This window comes from Pantherophis guttatus, chromosome 6, assembly GCF_059756535.1.
Source record: "Pantherophis guttatus breed Tessera chromosome 6, ASM5975653v1, whole genome shotgun sequence".
In the NCBI taxonomy this organism is placed as follows: domain Eukaryota; kingdom Metazoa; phylum Chordata; class Lepidosauria; order Squamata; family Colubridae; genus Pantherophis; species Pantherophis guttatus.
The window spans coordinates 80820896-80840399 of NC_142068.1; the positions used below are offsets into that span (position 1 = coordinate 80820896).

General features: G+C 39.7%; 1 protein-coding gene across 2 annotated transcripts in view; it reads left to right on the forward strand.

Annotated features, from left to right (window-relative positions):
- Positions 1 to 18943, forward strand: part of RUFY2 (RUN and FYVE domain containing 2) — a 38674-nt gene extending 19731 nt beyond the window's left edge. Inside the window, exons 11-18 of one of the 2 annotated variants that reach the window (XM_034438660.3) lie at positions 673 to 840; positions 2530 to 2627; positions 8270 to 8389; positions 10329 to 10458; positions 11826 to 11920; positions 13924 to 13972; positions 14578 to 14655; positions 15446 to 18943. In XM_034438660.3, coding sequence (XP_034294551.1) covers positions 673 to 840; positions 2530 to 2627; positions 8270 to 8389; positions 10329 to 10458; positions 11826 to 11920; positions 13924 to 13972; positions 14578 to 14655; positions 15446 to 15589 — 882 coding nt within the window. In that variant the 3' untranslated portion in view covers positions 15590 to 18943. Of the gene's footprint in view, positions 1 to 672; positions 841 to 2529; positions 2628 to 5498; positions 5712 to 8269; positions 8390 to 10328; positions 10459 to 11825; positions 11921 to 13923; positions 13973 to 14577; positions 14656 to 15445 lie in introns of those variants that run through there. The other variant, XM_034438661.3, reaches the window with a different exon arrangement.
- The last annotated feature ends 561 nt before the right edge of the window (positions 18944 to 19504 follow it).

Consider the following 19504-nt stretch of genomic DNA (forward strand, 5'->3'; position numbering starts at 1 on the left):
AAGACAAGATAAGCACACAGAAGCATGGCACTAATTCAAACAGTCAGGAAGAATGCCAGGAATGCAGGCCACAACTCTCAACACTAGATGAATTCAGTGTTTGTTCCCAAAAAAATGCCCCTCCCACCTGCCTCTCCTTTAAACTCCATCCCCAGGTGTGCCTTGTGAAGGGAATCGGGGGTCCTCTCCTTCCTCGTAAGCCACACAACCCCCATTGTTCTCTTCTGTCTTCTTCTCTGCACACCCTAAAATGAGGAGGGTATGGGCCTTGGTCTTCATCTGAACCCACTCTCCCTTGTTCTACCTCTCCCCTGCTCTGCCCAGCCTGACTTTGCCCTTCCCCAGTTTCCTCCACAGCCAACGGAGCCACTCTCCCGCTCTCTCTCAGTTGTTCATCTTCCGTCTTAGATTCAGACTCTGACTCATGACAAACTATTGCAAGAAAGGTTGTAAAATTATTCTGGTGACATGACTGACCCATTTTACGACTGTTATGACATATGACTGCAATGGGTAGGCTCAATTACAGCTGTATTGCAAGAACGACCGATACTTAGGTAGTTGCGTGCAGTTGTCAATCATCAGTCATGCTGTTTTGCTAGAACTGTTCAATCTAAAATGAAACATTGTATTTTGGGAAGATGTAGGCTTGTTTGTTTTTACCTTTTGTAGGATATAGAGAATGAATTGATGGTCCAGGTTGGTATGAAGCATGAGATAGAACTTGCAATGAAGTTATTGGAGAAAGATATACATGAGAAGCAAGACACTCTTATGAATCTGCGGCAACAGCTGGAGGAAGTCAAAGTGATAAATACAGAAATGTATCAAAAACTGCAGGTAGTTCATTATTTATATTTTGAAACCAAAATATATAAGTGTAATGCAGTGGTGTCGGGGGGTTTTTTGGGGTTTGATTTCCTCCCCTAGGATTTCAGGGTTAACTGTTGGCTGTTATCCCAAAGCATTTATCTGGGGTGACAATGCCATTTAGGCAGAGTCATGGAATGGTTGTATGATACGCTAAACCATGCTTGTTTAGTATCAGCCATCAATAAACATGTGAACGATCCAGTGGTGGGGTTCACCGATTGTAACAACCAGTTTGCTTCACACGTCCACCAAACGGGTGCGATCATAGTGAGATCATAAGTCCTTTATGGCACGTGATGGTTCACTTAACAACAACATGGCTTAGAACGGAGTTGCCAATTCCAAATATCCTAAAGGTGCTTTTTCAAGAGGCAAACTGATTTTCTGGTTTTTCTTTAAAAACGTCTCGCTCAGGGGTGGTATTCACTTACTTTCCCTACCAGTTCGCAAATGTGACCGCATGTGCCCCGTCCACGCACGCGCCTGGCCTTCCGCACATGCGCTTTGCTGCCACGCGTGCCTTCCGCACATGCGCCCGGCCTCAAAAACGTGCCTAAATAGCACGATTTGGAGCTAAGGCGGGGTGGGGGGGCAGGCCCACCCGTGATTTCTGCTACCGGTTCGAGCAAACTGGTCTGAATCAGCTGAATACCACCTCTGGTCTTGCTTCTCATGCCAAGAAGCTTCTTCAGCTGTAAATCTTGGATGAGAAGCGAAATGTCTTCAAAGAAAAATCAGAAAGTCCAGTTGCCTCTTGAAAAAAGCACCTTTGGGACAACCATAACCTGGATGACTGAGAATCTCCATAGATTGCTTAATATGTTAGTTAAACTAGGACTCCCTGTACTCTCCCTTCAAGAAAGACTAAAGGAAAATAAAAAGCACTGGTCGCTGGCCTCCCTATTCATACACATTGATAAAATAATGCCCATCTTGAAGGTTAATTTTTTATTATTGCTATCTAATCAGATACAGATATGATTCTGACATCAGCTCCATTTCTCCTCTTCTTTGTCCTTCCAAGTCAATTGAGTATATGAAGTGTTTTTGGAACTGAAAAACATGCAGTAGTTTTGCAGGACTGAAGTTGTCCTGATAAATGCAGGAGTTGTTGTTTTTTTCCCCTGTGTGGCCTACAGGGTCACTATCAGTGGTGGGATTCAGCCGCTTTGGGCAAATTGGTTGTTAAATTGATATCTGACCCTACCACACCCCTTCCAGGAGTCCCTACGCGCCCCATTTTGGTTCCCAGGTAAGTGCGGGGAGGCCTACTAGGCCCAAAACAGGATGCGGGGTGTGTGTGCCCCCCCCCGTGGCCCGTTTTTGCTCCCAGGAGGCTGCAGGGAGGCCTACTAGGCCCAAAATGGAGGGTGCTGGGGGGGTGCAACGCAGCCCCCCACAGCCCGTTTTTGCCCCCAGGGGGGTGCAGGAGGCCAAGTGCTGCCTATTACACCCCCTGGCCACGCCCACCACCCCAGTCATTAGGGCAGAGAACCGGTTGTTAAATTATTTGAATCCCACCACTGGACACTACTGCTACTTTCAGCAGAGATTTCAGCATTCAGAGTTGGTTCCAAGAGAAGAAAGCAGCAGAAGAAAGAAAAGCTATATTGCATGACAATTACCATATTGTAATAGAATAATCTCTAATAATAGTTTTCAGATGAAGCCATGAAAGAAAAGAATGAAATAATTGGTCGCCTGGAGGATAAAACTAGTGAGATTACCGCAACTATGAAGCATCTGGAACAAAGGTACAACATGAGTTTTTAAAGTTTTTTTCTTACTCATTTTCTCTTGCCCATGTTAGTGCAAGAGAAGTCCTGGGCTTATATCTTCCTCTCAGATACAAACCTTGGCAAATTTTAATTGTATTTTTTATATAATCATCACTTATTTTTCATGCTCAGTTTAATGCCCAGATTCATAATCCATGGATTAAGATCTTTCTTTTAAAACCACGATCTCTACTTCATATGCATTGATGAGCTGAGCATCTGCAAAAAAAAAATCAAAATAAACACTTCAAAAGTTTGTCTGGCTAACTTATGATGATGATGGTGGTGATGGAAGGAAAGTAGAAACTGGGTTTGATCCAACTTATGTTAAGTAACATGGCACAGACCTTGGCTTAGCACTACATGTTAATTTGGCAGGTTTTAAACCCAGTAACCTGCATATTGAGCCAAAAGGAATAGGACATAATTTTTCACATTTAACTTGCTCTTAACTTTAAATACATATTCATGCAAGAACAGCCATAATTCAAACTGATCTGCTTTCACATACTTCTGTGAAACAGAGAAGACGCCTCCCCGAGTTGCAGGAATCCACTCTTCCTTTCTGCTCTAAATCACATTATAGCAATAGCACTTAGATTTATATACTGCTTTATAGTGCTTTACATCCCTCTCTAAGCAGTTTACAGAGTCAGCATATTGTCTCCAACAATCTGGATCCTCATTTTACCCGCCTCAGAAGGATGGAAGGCTGAGTCAACCTTGAGCCTAGTGAGATTTGAACTGCCAAATTGCAGGCAGCCGGTAGTCAGCAGAAGTGGCCTGCAGTACTGCACTCTAACCACTGCGCCACCAAAGCTCATTATAGCTCATTACAGTTAGCTCTTCCAAAGCGTTCCTCCCTTTTGACTTTACCATATTGTTAGCAATTCTTCCAAGCTCCCTTTGACCTAAATATATACTGTGCTGGGAGCAGCAAACTCTGAGGCAGTAGAGGATAAGACTTGGATCTCCTTTTAAATGCAATTGTAGACTGATGATGCATTGAAGGATGAGTTGAAAGGTAGCAAAGCCACAGGGAATGTTTTCAGTCCAATGCAGGGGCTCTGTTCCCCCCCACTTTTTTTTTTTGGCTAGATGTGGCCTGCACAGCCTTCCGATACCAGCAGCTATCAGGCCGTCAGAAAACCCTGGGAGGCTCAGCTTGCACATGACCTGCTATATTTTGTGATTGGCTGATGGCTATAGAATTCAAATTTTCAAAGACTTTTTTTGGGGGGCGGGGGAGTTAATTGGTTTCCTCATCTATGCAGCAGGTTGCATGTAAAATGGAGTCGTTTCAGAAGCAGGTTATATTTTTGTTGATATTAGTTCCATGAAAAGAGATTAAATATAAGGCAAGATGTACATAAGAGCTTAAGAGCTTGTAAAATAACCCTAGAGTTGAGGCTGTAGATATTAAAGTTAGAGAATTGGTACCATGGTTCGAATCCCTAGTGCCGCGTAATGGGGTGAGCTCCCGTTACTTGTCCCAGCTTCTGCCAACCTAGCAGTTCGAAAGCACGTAAAAAATGCAACTAGAAAAATAGCGACCACCTTTGGTGGGAAGGTAACAGCGTTCCGTGCGCCTTTGGCGTTGAGTCATGCCGACCACATGACCACGGAGACTTCTTTGGACAGCGCTGGCTCTTCGGCTTTGAAATGGAGATGAGCACCACCCCTAGAGTCAGGAACGACTAGCACATATGTGCGAGGGGAACCTTTACCTCTACCTTTACTTACCATGGCAGTATTCTGAGGGAGCGTTACCCTTTATTTCTGACTTGGTTTCACTTGTTAGCAGAAATTTCTAGTAGAGAACTCATGATGTTTCTAGCCATGGTTGATTCAGCCTCAAATCTAAGACAATCTTATTTGAGACTTACGGTGAAATAAATCATTTATCCTGGTTGGAGGTGTCTGCAGGCTTGTGTGTCAAAAAAAATTATCAGCCTTGACCAATACCCTTACACCAGGGGTGTCTAACTCCCTGAATTCCCCAGCCAGCCATGGAGTTGAAGCCCACAAAGTTGCCAAGGTTGGACACCTCTGCCCTACATCTTTTTCACTGTCTTGCACAGAAAAAGGAATAGGGCTTTAATTACAACACATCCTTGAGGACACTTGTGTTCTGATTTAAGTGTAATGCTAAACATATCAGAGTGAGCTTTCCAGTTTGCTTAGCCATTCATATTCCTGGGAGAAGCAAAGTGAGGAGCAGTGGTGAAATTCAAAAATTTTTACTACCGGTTCTGGGGGCCTGGCTTGGTGGGCGTGGCAGGGGAAGGATACTGCAAAATCTCCATTTCCACCCCACTCCAGGGGAAGGGTATTGCAAAATCTCCATTTCCACCCCACTATGGGACCAGCCAGAGGTGATATTTGCCGGTTCTCCAAACTACACAAAATTTCCACTACCAGTTCTCCAAACTACTCTAAATTTCCACTACCGGTTCTCCAGAACCTGTCAGAACCTGCTGGATTTCACCCCTGGGGAGGAGGTCTAGAACAGGATACACAAAAACGCTTATTCCTTTTTTTCTTCAATTCCTGGCCTGTGAATTTGCACACTAGTGCAGTTGTCAAATCACAATCCTAGAAGTATGTTAAAAAAACGGTTGATTTTCTAATTGCTTAAAAATGTAAACATCCATAGTCTCATCGTTGTTTTCTTTTTCAATCCAGTCTATTGAACAAAAACATGATTCTGTATTAAAACGTTAGTAAGCATGAGTATTCTTTTATTGACATCGTTTTTCCTCTTTCTTTTTCTTTTCTCCTTTATCCCACATTTTTGGATGTTTTTATTGCCTTTGCCTTTGATTTTTATCCATTTCACATCTGAAGTGACAAAGAATTGTTAACGCAGACTAGGACTATTGCTATGACTTTGGTGAAATGCTCCAGTCGTGAAGGGCAGCCCCAGTACAAGCTGGTTAAAGATATATCATTTTGAAGCCACGGTTCTTACAAAGCAATTCATAATGGAGCAAACAGTCAGCAGTGCTTTACACAAGGAAAATGAGCTTTGAGTTATGACGCTTGGATTTGAGTCTATTGTCCATGTATTTGGTTTACTTCGGATGTCAGTGTAGTATTCTCATCAGACCATGTTTCTGACACCGATTTCCTGCTTTGTTTTTCTGAAAGGAAGTGACCATAGAAATCTTAATTTAACATTTTCTCGTTGGAATTGATCTTTTCAAAATCACAGTGTTCTTATCTAGCAAATGATAAACAGAGACTGACTTCAAGTTCAGCTAGCACTATTTTTATGACAGTGAAGCTGGTAGGGGGGAAAAAGGTTCAGAAAAGATCTTACAGATTGTAATTTAACCTCTGTTTACATAGATCTTTTCTTGGTGTTTTGATAAGGACAAGAATTAAACATGGTCTTCCGGATGATCTTTGAATATATTAATCTTTGCACAATGTTGTTTTTAAGATGTGTAGATGTGCCCCACAATTGTGCTGGGAGAATTATATTTTGCTTTAAAACGAGGAATTAAATTGGAAATCCACCATGCTTTGAACCGAAGAAGTAGTGCAATGAAAATTAACTGGTGGACATTGGTGAAGCATAAAAACCTCTTTCAGTGGAATGTATGTGTGCATCTCCTTTGTGGTACAAAAGAAAGGGGGACTATGGAAATACTTTTTATTTATAGTTGATAGCATTCAATCATGGAATGGAAATTATTCATTTGTGCTTGGATGTCTGCCTGGGTAGAAAGGCTTTTACAATTAGTTTTTTTGGAAAGGGGCTTTCTCCCACGCCTCTGCCTTTAAAGCTGAGGGGGAATCATCCTTACAGATGGAGCTTTAGGAACATATTAGCAATAGAGCAGGAGTGTTGGGGTGGATGGGTCAGAAAAGTCAAGATGGCAGCCACAGCCATGCAACAGAAGCCCTGCCCCCTTTTTACACAGAATGCATGGTTTGGGGGTGGGACATTGATGGCACAAATGGCTGCTGGCATTTGGATATTTTAACTAACTCCCACCCCCACCCCTTCTAACAGACACCCTTGCATTAGAGCTCAAGATAAATCCCCTTTCAACCTTCTTTACTAAAGGTTTACTGGATGGTTTCTACAAACTTCTCTAGGCATAGGCAGTGTTTTCAAAAGCAAGATCCCCCCCACAAGTGAGGCTAGTGCCATGCCATGCGGTGGGCTTCAAAAATTTTAGCAAGGGGTTCTCTGCATGGTTGCTGGGTGGGCGTGGCCATGGTGGGCCTAGTTGGCCTCCTGCACCATGGCGGGAAGGTGTTTTTGCCCTCCCCGGGCTCCAGAGACTTTCCTCGAGCCTCCAGGAGGGCGAAAACAGCCTCCCCAGGCTCCGGAGTCCCTCTGGAGGCCAGAAACGAACTCGTTTCCGGCCTTCCCGAACTTCCGGTAGGCCCGTTTTTCGCCCTCCCCGAGCCTCCGCACTTACCTGCATCCAAAACAGGCTGTGTGGGAGGGGCAGGATGGGGTGGGCGGGGCCAGCCAGGAGTGGGATTTGGGGGTTCTCCAAACTGCACAGAATCTTAGCTAGCGGTTCTCCCGAACCCCTGTGAACCCCCGGCAGCCAACCCCTGGCCATGCCTAAAAAAGCTCAGTGCACAGAGTCACTTCACACTTTGATTATCCTTGGAATGTAGATGATCCATGGGAAGATGGGGAGATCATCCGCTTCCCTTTTCCTTAGAAAGAAATTTTGGAGCAACTTATGTATGAGATCAGAAGAGAAGTGACAGGAAAAGTCTAGGTGGATTGCTCTGCCAGGCAGTATATATCTGTTTTCTTCTCTGTTCTCAACCCTGGGTGGGAATCCAACTATTTACATAATGCCATAGGTATTACATTAGACCAGTGTTAATGACCACAGAACTGATGCCAGAAAAGCCGCATTAGGCCAGTGTTTCTCATCTCGAAGATGTGTGGACTTCAACTCCCAGAATTCCCCTGCAAGGAATTGTGGCTGAGGAATTCTGGGAATTGAAGTCCACTCATCTTTATCTTGCCACGGTTGAGAAATACTGTATTAGACAGCCAGCGACTTTTCTCGGCACGTATTGTGTTGGGTCTCAAATATACTATTTGGGTCCTAAGTGAAATCATCCAGAGTTCTGCAATCAGTAGATGAAAGTCAAAAAAAGTCAAGATGGTGGCTGCAACCACATAGACAGGGCCACCATTATGGTTCTTTTCATTGCCTTTGAGGACGTCCCTGTGCCCTTTTTTTTCTTTTGTGAAGCCAGTTGGCTGGGCTATTTGAAGTTTGGTTTTTCCTTTTCAAAAAAGAAATCATAACCGTAAGAGCTTAAATGCTCAGCACTCTGTATGTATGAAACCTAAAATATGTATCACTCTGCCATGATGGCGCCTGTTTATCAAGGATCCCAAATAAAAAAAAATGGAGAAATTTATGGATGTTTTGTGGTGATAGTGAGATGCTTAATTTGAATTTGTAGGCATTGTCTGGGTCTCTCATTTGAGTTAGTGAGTTTATCCCCAAACTTTGTTTTCATTTAGAAATGTTCTATTTCCCCATTTTTTTCCTTTTATTTGTCTTCATCCTTTACATCCAAATTCTAGCTTCAGTTTTACCCAAAGTTGATTTGAATTACACCAGATTGCAGCAAGCAGAGAAGGCTCACATGGAAGCAGACAGTGAGGACAAGAAAGTTAAACAAGATTATATGAATAAATCTGAAAGTCTTCAGAAAGAAATTGCCCAAAAGGAAAACCAAGTGTAAGTAACTTTGATTTTGAGGAAACTGGAGTACTTTTAATATTTTATTATAAACATTTTAATATGTATATGTCAGCATATACTTTTACTATATTATCCATTTAGAACAATACCTTGTCCTGGGTACGCAGTATTTTTCTTTGCAGAAATTTGTGTAGACTTTTAATATATTATTTCATGGAAATTATTAAGGCGCAGGATTAGGAACAGGAGATGGTGAGTTCTAATCATCTCTTAGAATGTTTCTAGGTTGGCCTCTCTCACCCAGCCCACCTCTCAGGGCTGTTGTTGGAAAGATTGTAAGATTTTGTTGCAGAAATCAAATCCAGAAAGCACACACAGGCAAACTGATGCAGCAGGATTCATTAACTTCTTTATATACATAATAAAACATGAAGATAAATGTACAATACCAATATAGATTCTTCTTCAACGTAGTAGCAGTTACAAGCAAAACACAAGGCAGGAGAGAACAGTTAGTTTCATTTCAGCAGAGCAGACAAGCCCAGGCTTGTTTCACTTCAGAGCTGAACACAGAGCTTAATACAAAGAGAGCCTCCTCTATACAGGGCAGTTAAGCTTCTGCACAGACTCAGTTGCCTAAGCCACACCCAGACTTCTAGCTTAAGTTTCTGTTTCCAAACAGCCTTCATTGGCTGACCTTGTTACCATGTCTCCATTCAGTCCCCATTGACTCAGTTGCCCCCAGAGATAAGGAGAATCCAAGACCTCAGTGCCTTCCGTCGTGCCCTTAAAACCCATTTTTTCCAGCAAGCCGGGCTGGCTTAAGAACAAATTTTTAAATGTTTTAATTGGTTTGTGATTTTTAATTTTTGGGCCATATTTATATATATTTTAATTGTTTTTTAATATTTGTATTTCATGTTCTTAATTCTGGCTGTACACTGCCCTGAGTCCTCAGGGAGAAGGGCGGTATATAAATTGGAAATAAAATAAAATAAATAAAAATAAAATAAATTGACTGATCTATTTCAGTCCATCAATATTCATACTCTTGACAAAAATTATACCCTCTTGTCTTGAATTAAACAAAATAAAGGTGAGGCACCACTCTAATAAATAAATAAATACATCCATACATGTATTTCAACCATTGCCTTTTAACACTTTTCTTTCTCAAACAAATTCCCCAAGAAACACCATGTTTTCTAAGTGAATTATTTATTCATTTTTGTCCCTCCTTTATTAATTTTCCTAATTTTCCTAATCAATAACCTGTGAAGTGAGTTAGGCTGAGGGGGAAAGACAGTGGCCCAAAGTCACTTGGCTGACTTTCATGCTTAAAGGGGACTAGAATTAACTATCTCCTGGTTTCTAGGCCAGCATCTTCATTACTACATCAGACTGGCTCTCCTATAGTACATTGATAATGTATCTTGAGTTGAATAGTCATAGAATGATTAAATGGTGAAGTCAGAAAGGATTTTTGGGGATCTTCTAGTTCAACCTCTCCTCAGAACAAGAATTTCGGATCATCCCAGGCAAATTGTTGCCTAGTCTTGGTTTGAAAACCTCTGGGGATGGAGCACCATGATTCCAGGAATCAGGATGTTCCGCTGTTTCATAACTGTCATGGCCAAGAAAGACCTTCTTATTTCAAGTTTGGGTCTTGCTCTATAAAACTCCCACTCAATGGTTCCTGTCGTACTTTTGGGCCTTACAGAGACTAAATCCACAGCTTCTTCCCTGGGATAGCCTGAGAAGTATTGGGAGAGGGCTGTCACGTCTCAACCAGACTGAGGTCTATTGAGCATATCAAGTACCTATAATTAGATTAATGCTATGATTTAAAGGAGATTAAATATTTATCATGTGGTTTCTGGAACTAATTAAAAGATTACATTAATTAAAATGAAGCTAATGCTTTGAAAACATTCTTCCAGCTTGAATGAATTTTTAAAATATTCTATATTTTTAGGTGTCAGTTGGAGACAGATTTGAAAATAGAAAGAGAATGGAGACAAACCATGGAAGAGGACCTTAAAAAGGAAAAAGAAACGACTTGTTTTCTACAAACAGAGACTCAGCAAATCATTACGCTTAAAAAAGTAATTTCTCAAAACATGAATCCTGATTAAAAACAGTACAGGGACAGGGTAGACCAGAAAGGGCCTTTGCACGCTTCATGAGGTGGTTGTGAGGGGATCTGGGTAAAGGGCTACAAGCAGGTGGGCTGTGGGAGACTTCCAGGGTGAGAGCTGGCAGAATTTTTTTGCCTGAAGCTTCCCTTGATAGAGGCTGCAGACTGGAAAATGTGGAAAACTGGGTCTTTGCGGGGGCAAGCAAAAATGTTATTTTCAACCACTTATACATGGGTGGGGGTGGGGGAAAAGTGGGGAATCCTGATCCTGATCAGTAGCTCCGAAGATATATTAAAAATGCCTAATATTCACTAAATGGCCATTTGTAAGGTGAGCTGATAAACTTTGTTTAGAAGTCGGGGCCTTTGTTTCACCCAGAGGTGGAAATGAAATCGGTTTCATCAAATGGGAATATTCAGACATAGTATACTTTTCTAAGCCTATCAACCTTCACATTAACAATCAGTGCTTACTAGCATTTCCTTTTACTTTTAGATATTTTACAGAATTAATGTGGGATTCTTAATTTTCATATATTGGCATCATGCAGGGGGCCATTAAAAACAAATGTGCTCACATGCACATCACAGGCGCTAAGAAGCCTTTCTGACTCGGCAAAGTAGAACAGTGAGGAGGGGGGAACAGTTGTGCTGTGCAATTTAGATTCGCTAGAAAGCAGTATTCCCCGCTTTCTAGTCAATATAAATCGCATGGCACAGCTGATTGTCGGAATTTTTTTTTTTTTTTACTTTTTTAAGAATTTTTTTTACTAACGGTTCCAGTGAACCGGTAGCATTTCACCCCTGCATCCACCCATCCGTCCGTCCGTCCATCCATCCAAGCATTTGATAAGTCAGAATCATTCTGTCTTGGAATGAAGAGAAATCACTTGCTTTTTTCCTGGATTTGAAGTCTCAGGGTGCTGGCTGAAGATATATTGTTTCACATCACTCCCTAGAAACAATTGTGCCTCAGTTCAGATGCTTTTCCTGTTTTCCTCTATCCGAATGCTTTTCAACCTTGGCAAATTTAAGATGTGTGAACTTCCGTTCCCAGAATTTTGCAGTCAGCATGCTGGCTGAGGAATTCTGGGAGTTGAAGTCCACACATCTTAAACTTGTTAAGGTTGAAAAACATGATCTATCCTGTTCTGACATAAAATGAATCCTTATTCCTTCACTTGCCTCTGAATAATAGTTTGTGGGTATCAATATGTGATAATCCAGTTTTCGTTGAGCGCCTATTTGAACCAAAGAAATGCCTGATGTACATTTCTCAATGTCAATTATTGTTGTACTTTGTGTATCAATTAATTATGTTTGTTTCTATTTAAGGAATTCGTAAAGTTACAGGGAAAAAACAAGCAGTTGAGAAATCTTTGTCATGATCAAGAAGAAGCTCTCCAAGAATTAGCCGGCAAACTTAGCGAGTAATTTTCCTTTTTTTTTTCCTTTTAAAGGGAAGAGGCATAATTATCCAGGTATCCCAATGTGGAATGGACTAATTAGGAATCATTTATAATTTAAGCATTTCATATTCTGTTGCAGGAGTGGGCAACTTTATGACCTGTGGATTCCCAGATTCCTGAGCCAGCATAGTTGCCCACTCCTGCTCCATTGGCACATGACATGTATTCAGACTGTTGTGAAAATTAACAGCCAAGTCAGCTTGCTAGGTATCCAGATCTTCAGAAGCTTCCATGGGCAGTAGATGCCACATATACACCTACTTGTGTGGGAGAAAGAAGTATGTTTTCCAGGTATTATTGGTCCTTCTATGAATTTTATTCAAGATAAGCCTTTAATGTACAGTTTATACAGCCCATCTAACCCTAAGAAGAATACTAGTGTGTGGTATTCAAGTAATAAAGAATTCAGCCTCAGAATTTCAGAACTGAAATGAATTAGTTTATTGATACATATTATAAAGAAACAGTAAAAATAAGACGCTTGAAAGAAAAATTACTTTGAAAACAACCAAACCATCTTCGCTTAGCTTTTTTTTCTACTTGCAAGATATCTAGTCTAAGTGGGATTGACTTCTGAATGGTCCCACAGTTAAGATCGGGCTCTAAAACAGACAATAAGATATTTTTATTTCATATCTTGATGTTACTGAGCATTCATTTTGAATTTTCGTGTGTCTGAATCCTAAATTACAATTTAAATATTTAAAGCGACCAGAGCTTCCAGCAGTTTGTCATCACAAAAAATGAACAAGTACTTATTTAAATAACAAAACGGATAAAGAAATAAATTTATCAAATATTATAGGAATAATACAAATATACAAATTCTGAAAGCAAAGCCAGGTTTTTTATTTCCCTTCAAATCAAACTAACAATCAATTAGGTCACTTAAAGGAATTCTGGGTTTCAGGGTACCTTGTAATGGACATCGGATAAAAGTGAACAATTATGTGCGGTAACTATATTAGGTGTTATGGTCTCAAGAGAAATACATCACTTTCAAAATCCAGAATCTCTTTGTTAGATTTCCCAAGAAAAGAAAAGCATGTTTGTCCCCCCACCCCCCAGAAATATTCTGAGCTTTTTTTTTATTGATCAGAAGAGTCAAATTTTTTTAGTCACCATTTTCACATAGCCAGTTTTCTAGTTAGGAAATGTTATTGTTTAAATATAGTCATTTTTCATTTGGACTGTCAGCGTGGCAGCATCCAACTTTATGTCTAAAACAGCAGTTGTTGCTCAGTGCAGCCAGTTTCTTGCACTGTATTCCCGAGTTGCTAAGAATGATGTTTCCAATTTGTTAATAGGAAGTGTCCTCGTCGTAGCTTTTCTCTTTGATACCATCCACAGGCTCAGAATCTTTGTCTCTTCAAACATTAGCGTGACCCTTCTTCCCAGCAGCATTCCCATTGCCATGAGTATTGTAAACCTCCAAGAGTTTAAATTTTGGGGTATATAAATTACCCTTTTATTTTCAATATTTGAAGACCGCCTCTGGTGGACGTGAGGTAGTTTAATATAAACAGAACCATACAAATAAATAGGAGTCTCACAGTGAAGACACCTATCCAGAAATAAGGAAGGCCTTCTTAAAGAGATGATTTTGGCTAGTTATGAAAAAGTCTCTTTCTGGGCTATTTGGGAGAAATTATTCCAAAGTGTCTTATCAATTAATTACCTGTTCATCTTCTCCTTATAAAGCGCGCAGTTCACGCTAATTTAGCTTGGAAATTGGGATCAGGGTGGAACTCATAGGGCCTGATAATCTCCATAGTAACACACAACTTAGTTAATTCCAGAAATGACAATGGTTTTAGTGAATTTATTATCCGCAGGTACACAATGAGTAGGAAAAGGGGTGAGCTTCTGCACCTTTTGATTCCAGACTAGAATCTCTAAAAGTACTGATGTATGTGCCCCTTACTTTTATTGCCCGTAATTTCTAAATCATGTCTTCTCTTTAGATCAAAGCTTAAAATAGAAGACATAAAAGAAGCAAACAAAACACTTCAGGTTAGTAATATTTGGGGTGGTAACCGATAATCCGAGTTGGTTCTTTCATTAATTTAAAGTATTAGCTTTTCTGCCTTAAACTTACAGGTTCCTTTGTAAATTGGAGCATAAATTGTTATATGACTATTGTCACTGTGCATTTGGGTTCTATTTCAGCGTGTACAAAATATTTTCAATTTGAGATATGTTGGTCTGATGTTACCAGATGCTACTCCAGAAGCACCGGGAGGCTTACACTGGTGTTTCAAATTTTCTAAAAGAATATCTTAACTTTCAGTTAAGATGGGAACACCTATTTCAATTTTTAAATGTTTTGGTATATCTTTATTCTGTTCCTAGCTTTATTTTTTTAAAATGCTATTTCAGTATATTTCAGATGAGGATCAACAAATTCACACATAACTTTTGCAGTGAAGTCCATTCCCTTTCTCTGAACTTAAACTCTGGTTTTAAAGAATACAATTTCTACTGAAAGATTTCTGATCTGCTTAGGAAAGGCTTACTCTGCAAATGTTGCCCTTTGGTAAATCCTGAATGGCGTGTAACAAAACAATAGTTTTGCACCTGAGTGGTTTGGTTCAGACAGCGTCTTTTCTCCTCACTAGGGCCTGGTCTGGTTGAAGGACAAAGAAGCTACTCACTGCAAATTATGTGAAAAAGAATTTTCTCTTTCCAAGAGGAAGGTGAGTTTATATTAAAAGTCGTCTTGTCTTTTATTAATTAAAAATGATTAAAACCTGGCAATGTATCAAGTGCCAGAAGATGTACTGCTCATTACGTGCAGTAAATTTTATCAGTTGCTATGAATAAAAACATATTTTCACTCACTAGATCAGGGGTGTCAAACTCAAAGCCCGGGGCCAGATCTGGCCCGCAGGGTGCTTAAATCTGGCCTGAGGGGCTGTCCTAGAAACAGCAAAGGACTGGCCTGTGGTGCCTCTGCCAGCAAAAATGGAGCTAGGGAGGGCCGCCCACGGCCCTCCTGGGCTCCATTTTTGCTGGCAGAGGGTTGCAGGAAGCCGTCGCAGCCAAACATGGAGCTTGGGAGCCCGTTTTTGCTGGCAGAGCATTGGGCCACCACAAGTGCCCCGACACGAGTGATGTTGAGCTAGCCACGCCCCCCCTGCCCCCCCCGAGGCCAAACACAACCCTGATGCTGCCCTCAATGAAATCAAGTTTGACACCCCTGTGCTTGGACATTTTTATCAGCCATTTGGCTGGCTCAGTTTTCTCTGAAAATATGCTGTAGAAATTTTAGGGTAGCTATTTTACCAGTTCTGTACGTAGCAGTCAATAAATTGGGATAATTCCTGTAATGATTTTCCAAATAAAATACCTTTTAAGGTTTGGTAGAGAACATTTATTTTTAACTCACAAAAATAGGTATCTAGGTTGGTAGACCGGTTATCATTGGTTACTTATTGCTTAGTAGACAAATTATATTGGCATAAAAATCTTTTTTATTTTATTTAGCATCATTGTAGAAACTGTGGGGAAATTTTCTGCAATGCCTGCTCTGACAACGAGTTGCCTTTGCCATCTTCACCAAAGCCGGTTCGCGTCTGTGACTCCTGTCATGCACTACTCATACAAAGATGTTCCTCCAATATGCCCTAAGTCTTCTGCAGAAGTTATAAAACATTCTCGCTAGGAGGATGAGTGCTGTCGTGTTGGCTGCTTATATATATATTACTGCAATTCCGGCTTAATGCCCTTAATGTCAAAATAATGGAAACTACGTCTTTTGCCATTGTTCTTGCAATACCAGAATCAAAGTCTTGTTTTGTACAGTTGTGCTGAGGCAATGATTGAAATGCATCTGCTTTGCAGTTCTGTTTCTGTTATTTTTTGTTGTCAGAGGGCTATTCTAGTATGTGGTGCAGGACTGACCTTGTAATGAAAGCTTTATGCTGAGAACAGGGGAAGCCGAGAAGCTGAAATTGGAGCTGGATAACGTTTACATCTACTGCACTATTTGTATAGTTTGGTGTCCTCCCTGACACTTCCACTGAAAAAGCATTGTTGCTTACGTGTGGGCAAAGTTGAATTAGGCAAATTATAAACAAATATATATTTGTTCAGGTGGCAGAACTCGGTTATTTTTTCCGGTGTTTGTACACAAGTTGGCCTCTGATTCCAGCTTCTGGGCAACGGTTTATGCAGCTTTATAGTGAATGTAGTAGGTAGGAGTTAGAGGATCTAGTTTAGCAAGATGGAAGGATATGCTTCTCATGGGGAAATTCATGTTGAGGATCCATCTAGAACAAGGGGTCTCCAATCTTGGCAATTTTAAGACTTGTAGACTTCAACTCCCAGAATTCTTCAGCCAGCAAAGCTGCCTGAGGAATTCTGGGAGTTGAAGTCTACAAGTCTTAAAGTTGCCAAGGTTGGAGATCCCTGATCTAGAACAGACTGCTTAGGGCTGAATGATTTCCATTTGTAGGTTCAGATGAGAAAGGTTAGGGAGAGAAGGGTCTCTTATCGTGTTAAACCTCTGGAATCAAAATCCATGGTTAACTTCCCCAACTGTTGCTTAACGCATTGTAAGCCGCCCTGAGTCTCCAGAGAAGGGTGGCATATAAATCAAATTAAAAAAAACCAAAACTGGTTAACATGCAGCATTTACAATAGTTGCAAAATAATATCAAGGAAGAGTAGTAGGCACACTTGAGAGATGTCTCTTTCCTACACCATGGTTGTCAGACAAGCAATGCCACATAAAAAGATTGGCAGAGTAGCAACTTTAGATGAGTTCTCCATCTATTGTATAAGATTGGTTGGGGTAGACTTGCGAAAAGAATGTATCTTAAAAATTGTCTCCAAAAACTCATTTTAGAGACAAGCCTAGCTGGATTTTTTGTATAGATAGAGCTTTTATACTTACGCACAAACTATTTGCACTTCTTTTTAATGTAAAAAGTTATTCAAAATGATCTATAAGGAATATAAATTACAAAATAGCCAATTGCCAAATGAATTGTTAACAGAACAGGCCAAGATAGGGTTGCTTTTATTTGTCTTGTAGGAAAGTGAAGAAAAGATTCTTTGTTTAAATCAACTTTTTGGAAAACCACTGTTATGTAATTAACAATTTTACTTGAAAAATGGAGGGTGTAATTTTAAAAAATGGTAGTCTTGTTGTAACGGTGGGTTGTTTCTAATAGATGTTGAGAACAGTTTTTAACGTGAAAGCCTTGCCTATTGAAAAGCTACAATGCGTTTTTCCATTGGATTGATCTATTCTAAACCAACCACCCCTTTTTGAATCTTCCTCTTTTTGATTCCTCTTTCACAACTAGGTGCCTTCCAGATGTATTAAAAAAATATGGAGTTGCAATATAAGATCAGTACAGGATCCATGAAAGGCAAATATAACTACTGAGGTCAATAAAATTTGGTGCAGTGATGTGCTGTTCTGTAATTTTAATTAGTTTTCAGTATTCAAGGGATACTATCTAAAACATAGATAACTTTTTATAGGTTTGAGATAGTACAAGAAATTACTGGGGAACTCCCTGTCTATAAAAAGCTGTTGGGATAGAACCAGGCAACCACATGAATTGATGAGTTCTCAGTTATGAGAGACTGGATTCTTAGTACTGGCTGGGGAATTCTGGGAGTTGAAGGCCACACATCCTAGCTGCTGAAGCTGAGAAATTCTACTTTACTGGAGCATTCAGTGAGGACGACTCTTAAGGGAGAAAGGTCGTTTCCAACTTGATAATTCTGAAATTCTTGTATCAAAATGTCAAAGTAAGCCTTAACTACCATACAACTGATTTTTAAAATAAATGTTCTAATAATTACAAGCTCATGAGTTATTAACTTTAACACATGATCGTTTATTATTCTCCCTCTCCCCCCCCCATATCAGCTGTGGGATGGTTGAACTTTATTGCTTAATCAGCAGGGCTGTGAAGTGATTCAATTCCCAAATAATGCTTTGGACATGACACTTGTCACTAACAGTTCTTTAAGTATGTTCTTACATGGGTTTGCAAGAAAGGTACAATTCTGAGAAAAGACACATATATACTTAATAATTGCAGACAGGCTCTGAAATATTTGGGGAACTGATTCCAAATGAGTAATTTTATTGGCTGTAAAATCAGCTCCTCTTCAATTTCAGGTGATACATTTGATCAAAACCATCCAGCCTTTGAAGAAATATGAGCTTAGAATCTTCATCAAATTCCATTTCATTATCCATTTCTTATGTACAAACATTGTCTAAGAACAAGCTGTTAATTTCTGTGGTGGAAATACACCAAGATTTTAAATTGACTGCATATTTTGTAATATTTTGAAAGGTTTTTTAAAAAATTTTTTTAAAAAGCACAGCTTCAAGGTTGACTACTACAGCTTCTCAATCCAATATCTGGAAATCCTTAAAGATTCCAAGAGTCCTTAAAAGACATCAAAAAGAAATGCATTCTGGGTCTAGACTTACAGAGGGGAACATAATTTCTTACTGGTGTTTAAGCTTAGCCTTTAGAAAAGAATGTTATTTATACCACATTTTCAACTGTCCTTTACAGGTAGTTGTTTTAGACTTTCTAGGCTTAATGCCAAGTCATCAAGGTTTCTGGAAAGGAGGCCTAGCAACCTTTTCTTCCCTTAAAGAATTGCTTGGAGGGTGTCATTCACTCACCATCACACATACTATTGTGCCATACATGATGCTCTGAATTAATATCACCCTTTCTTGTAATTTATTCCAATTGTATCGTGGAATGTATTATACTACGGTTATCAGCTACTAAATTCTTAGAAATCTCAAAAGAAAGTAGTGTTCGGTCACAATTGGTGAAATGGGTAACTATATAATTATATCTAATAATTCTGATACTGTTCCATGTCAGAAAGTTTTTGTCTTTTAGCATTTTACTTTATTATGCGTTTGATGTTTGGCATTTTACATGAAATTTTGGTCAATGACCATAAATAAAATTTGATTAATTTAAAATACAAGTGTTTGTAAACATTGGAAAAAATATTCAACAATTTTCAGCTTGTCCTGGTGCTCAAATCATTCACTTTGTTGTTATGTAACTGCTTGTGTAATAGCAGTTGATACACACATATTTCCATTAAATAAAAAAAATATATTCCCAGTAAATTTGCGAAACATTTATCACAGCTATATTGGTCCCATGTGACCAGAAGGTGTATAGCACTAATGTTTACAAAAAGTAATCTCATTAAGGGACTTGTAGGTTTTGTTATGAGTCATGCTAATGCTACATAAGAAATCTTGAAGTAGAAAATAACAGTCTTCCATACAGATACTGACACTCTGAATGTGTGGGAACCTGATTCAGTTGCATTAATCTTAGAATGCACCCTTATTTAGAATGAAGAATGAAACTGATGCTAGAATGATCCATCCCCCTTGCCTCTTTTGAGCCAAAGTATCAATATATTGGTTATCAGAGGCTTACATAATGAAGTCCTTGCTTTGATGGACACATCTTTATGAATCTGACTGTATGATCCTGTTAATACACACTACCCTTTGTACTATTACTAACA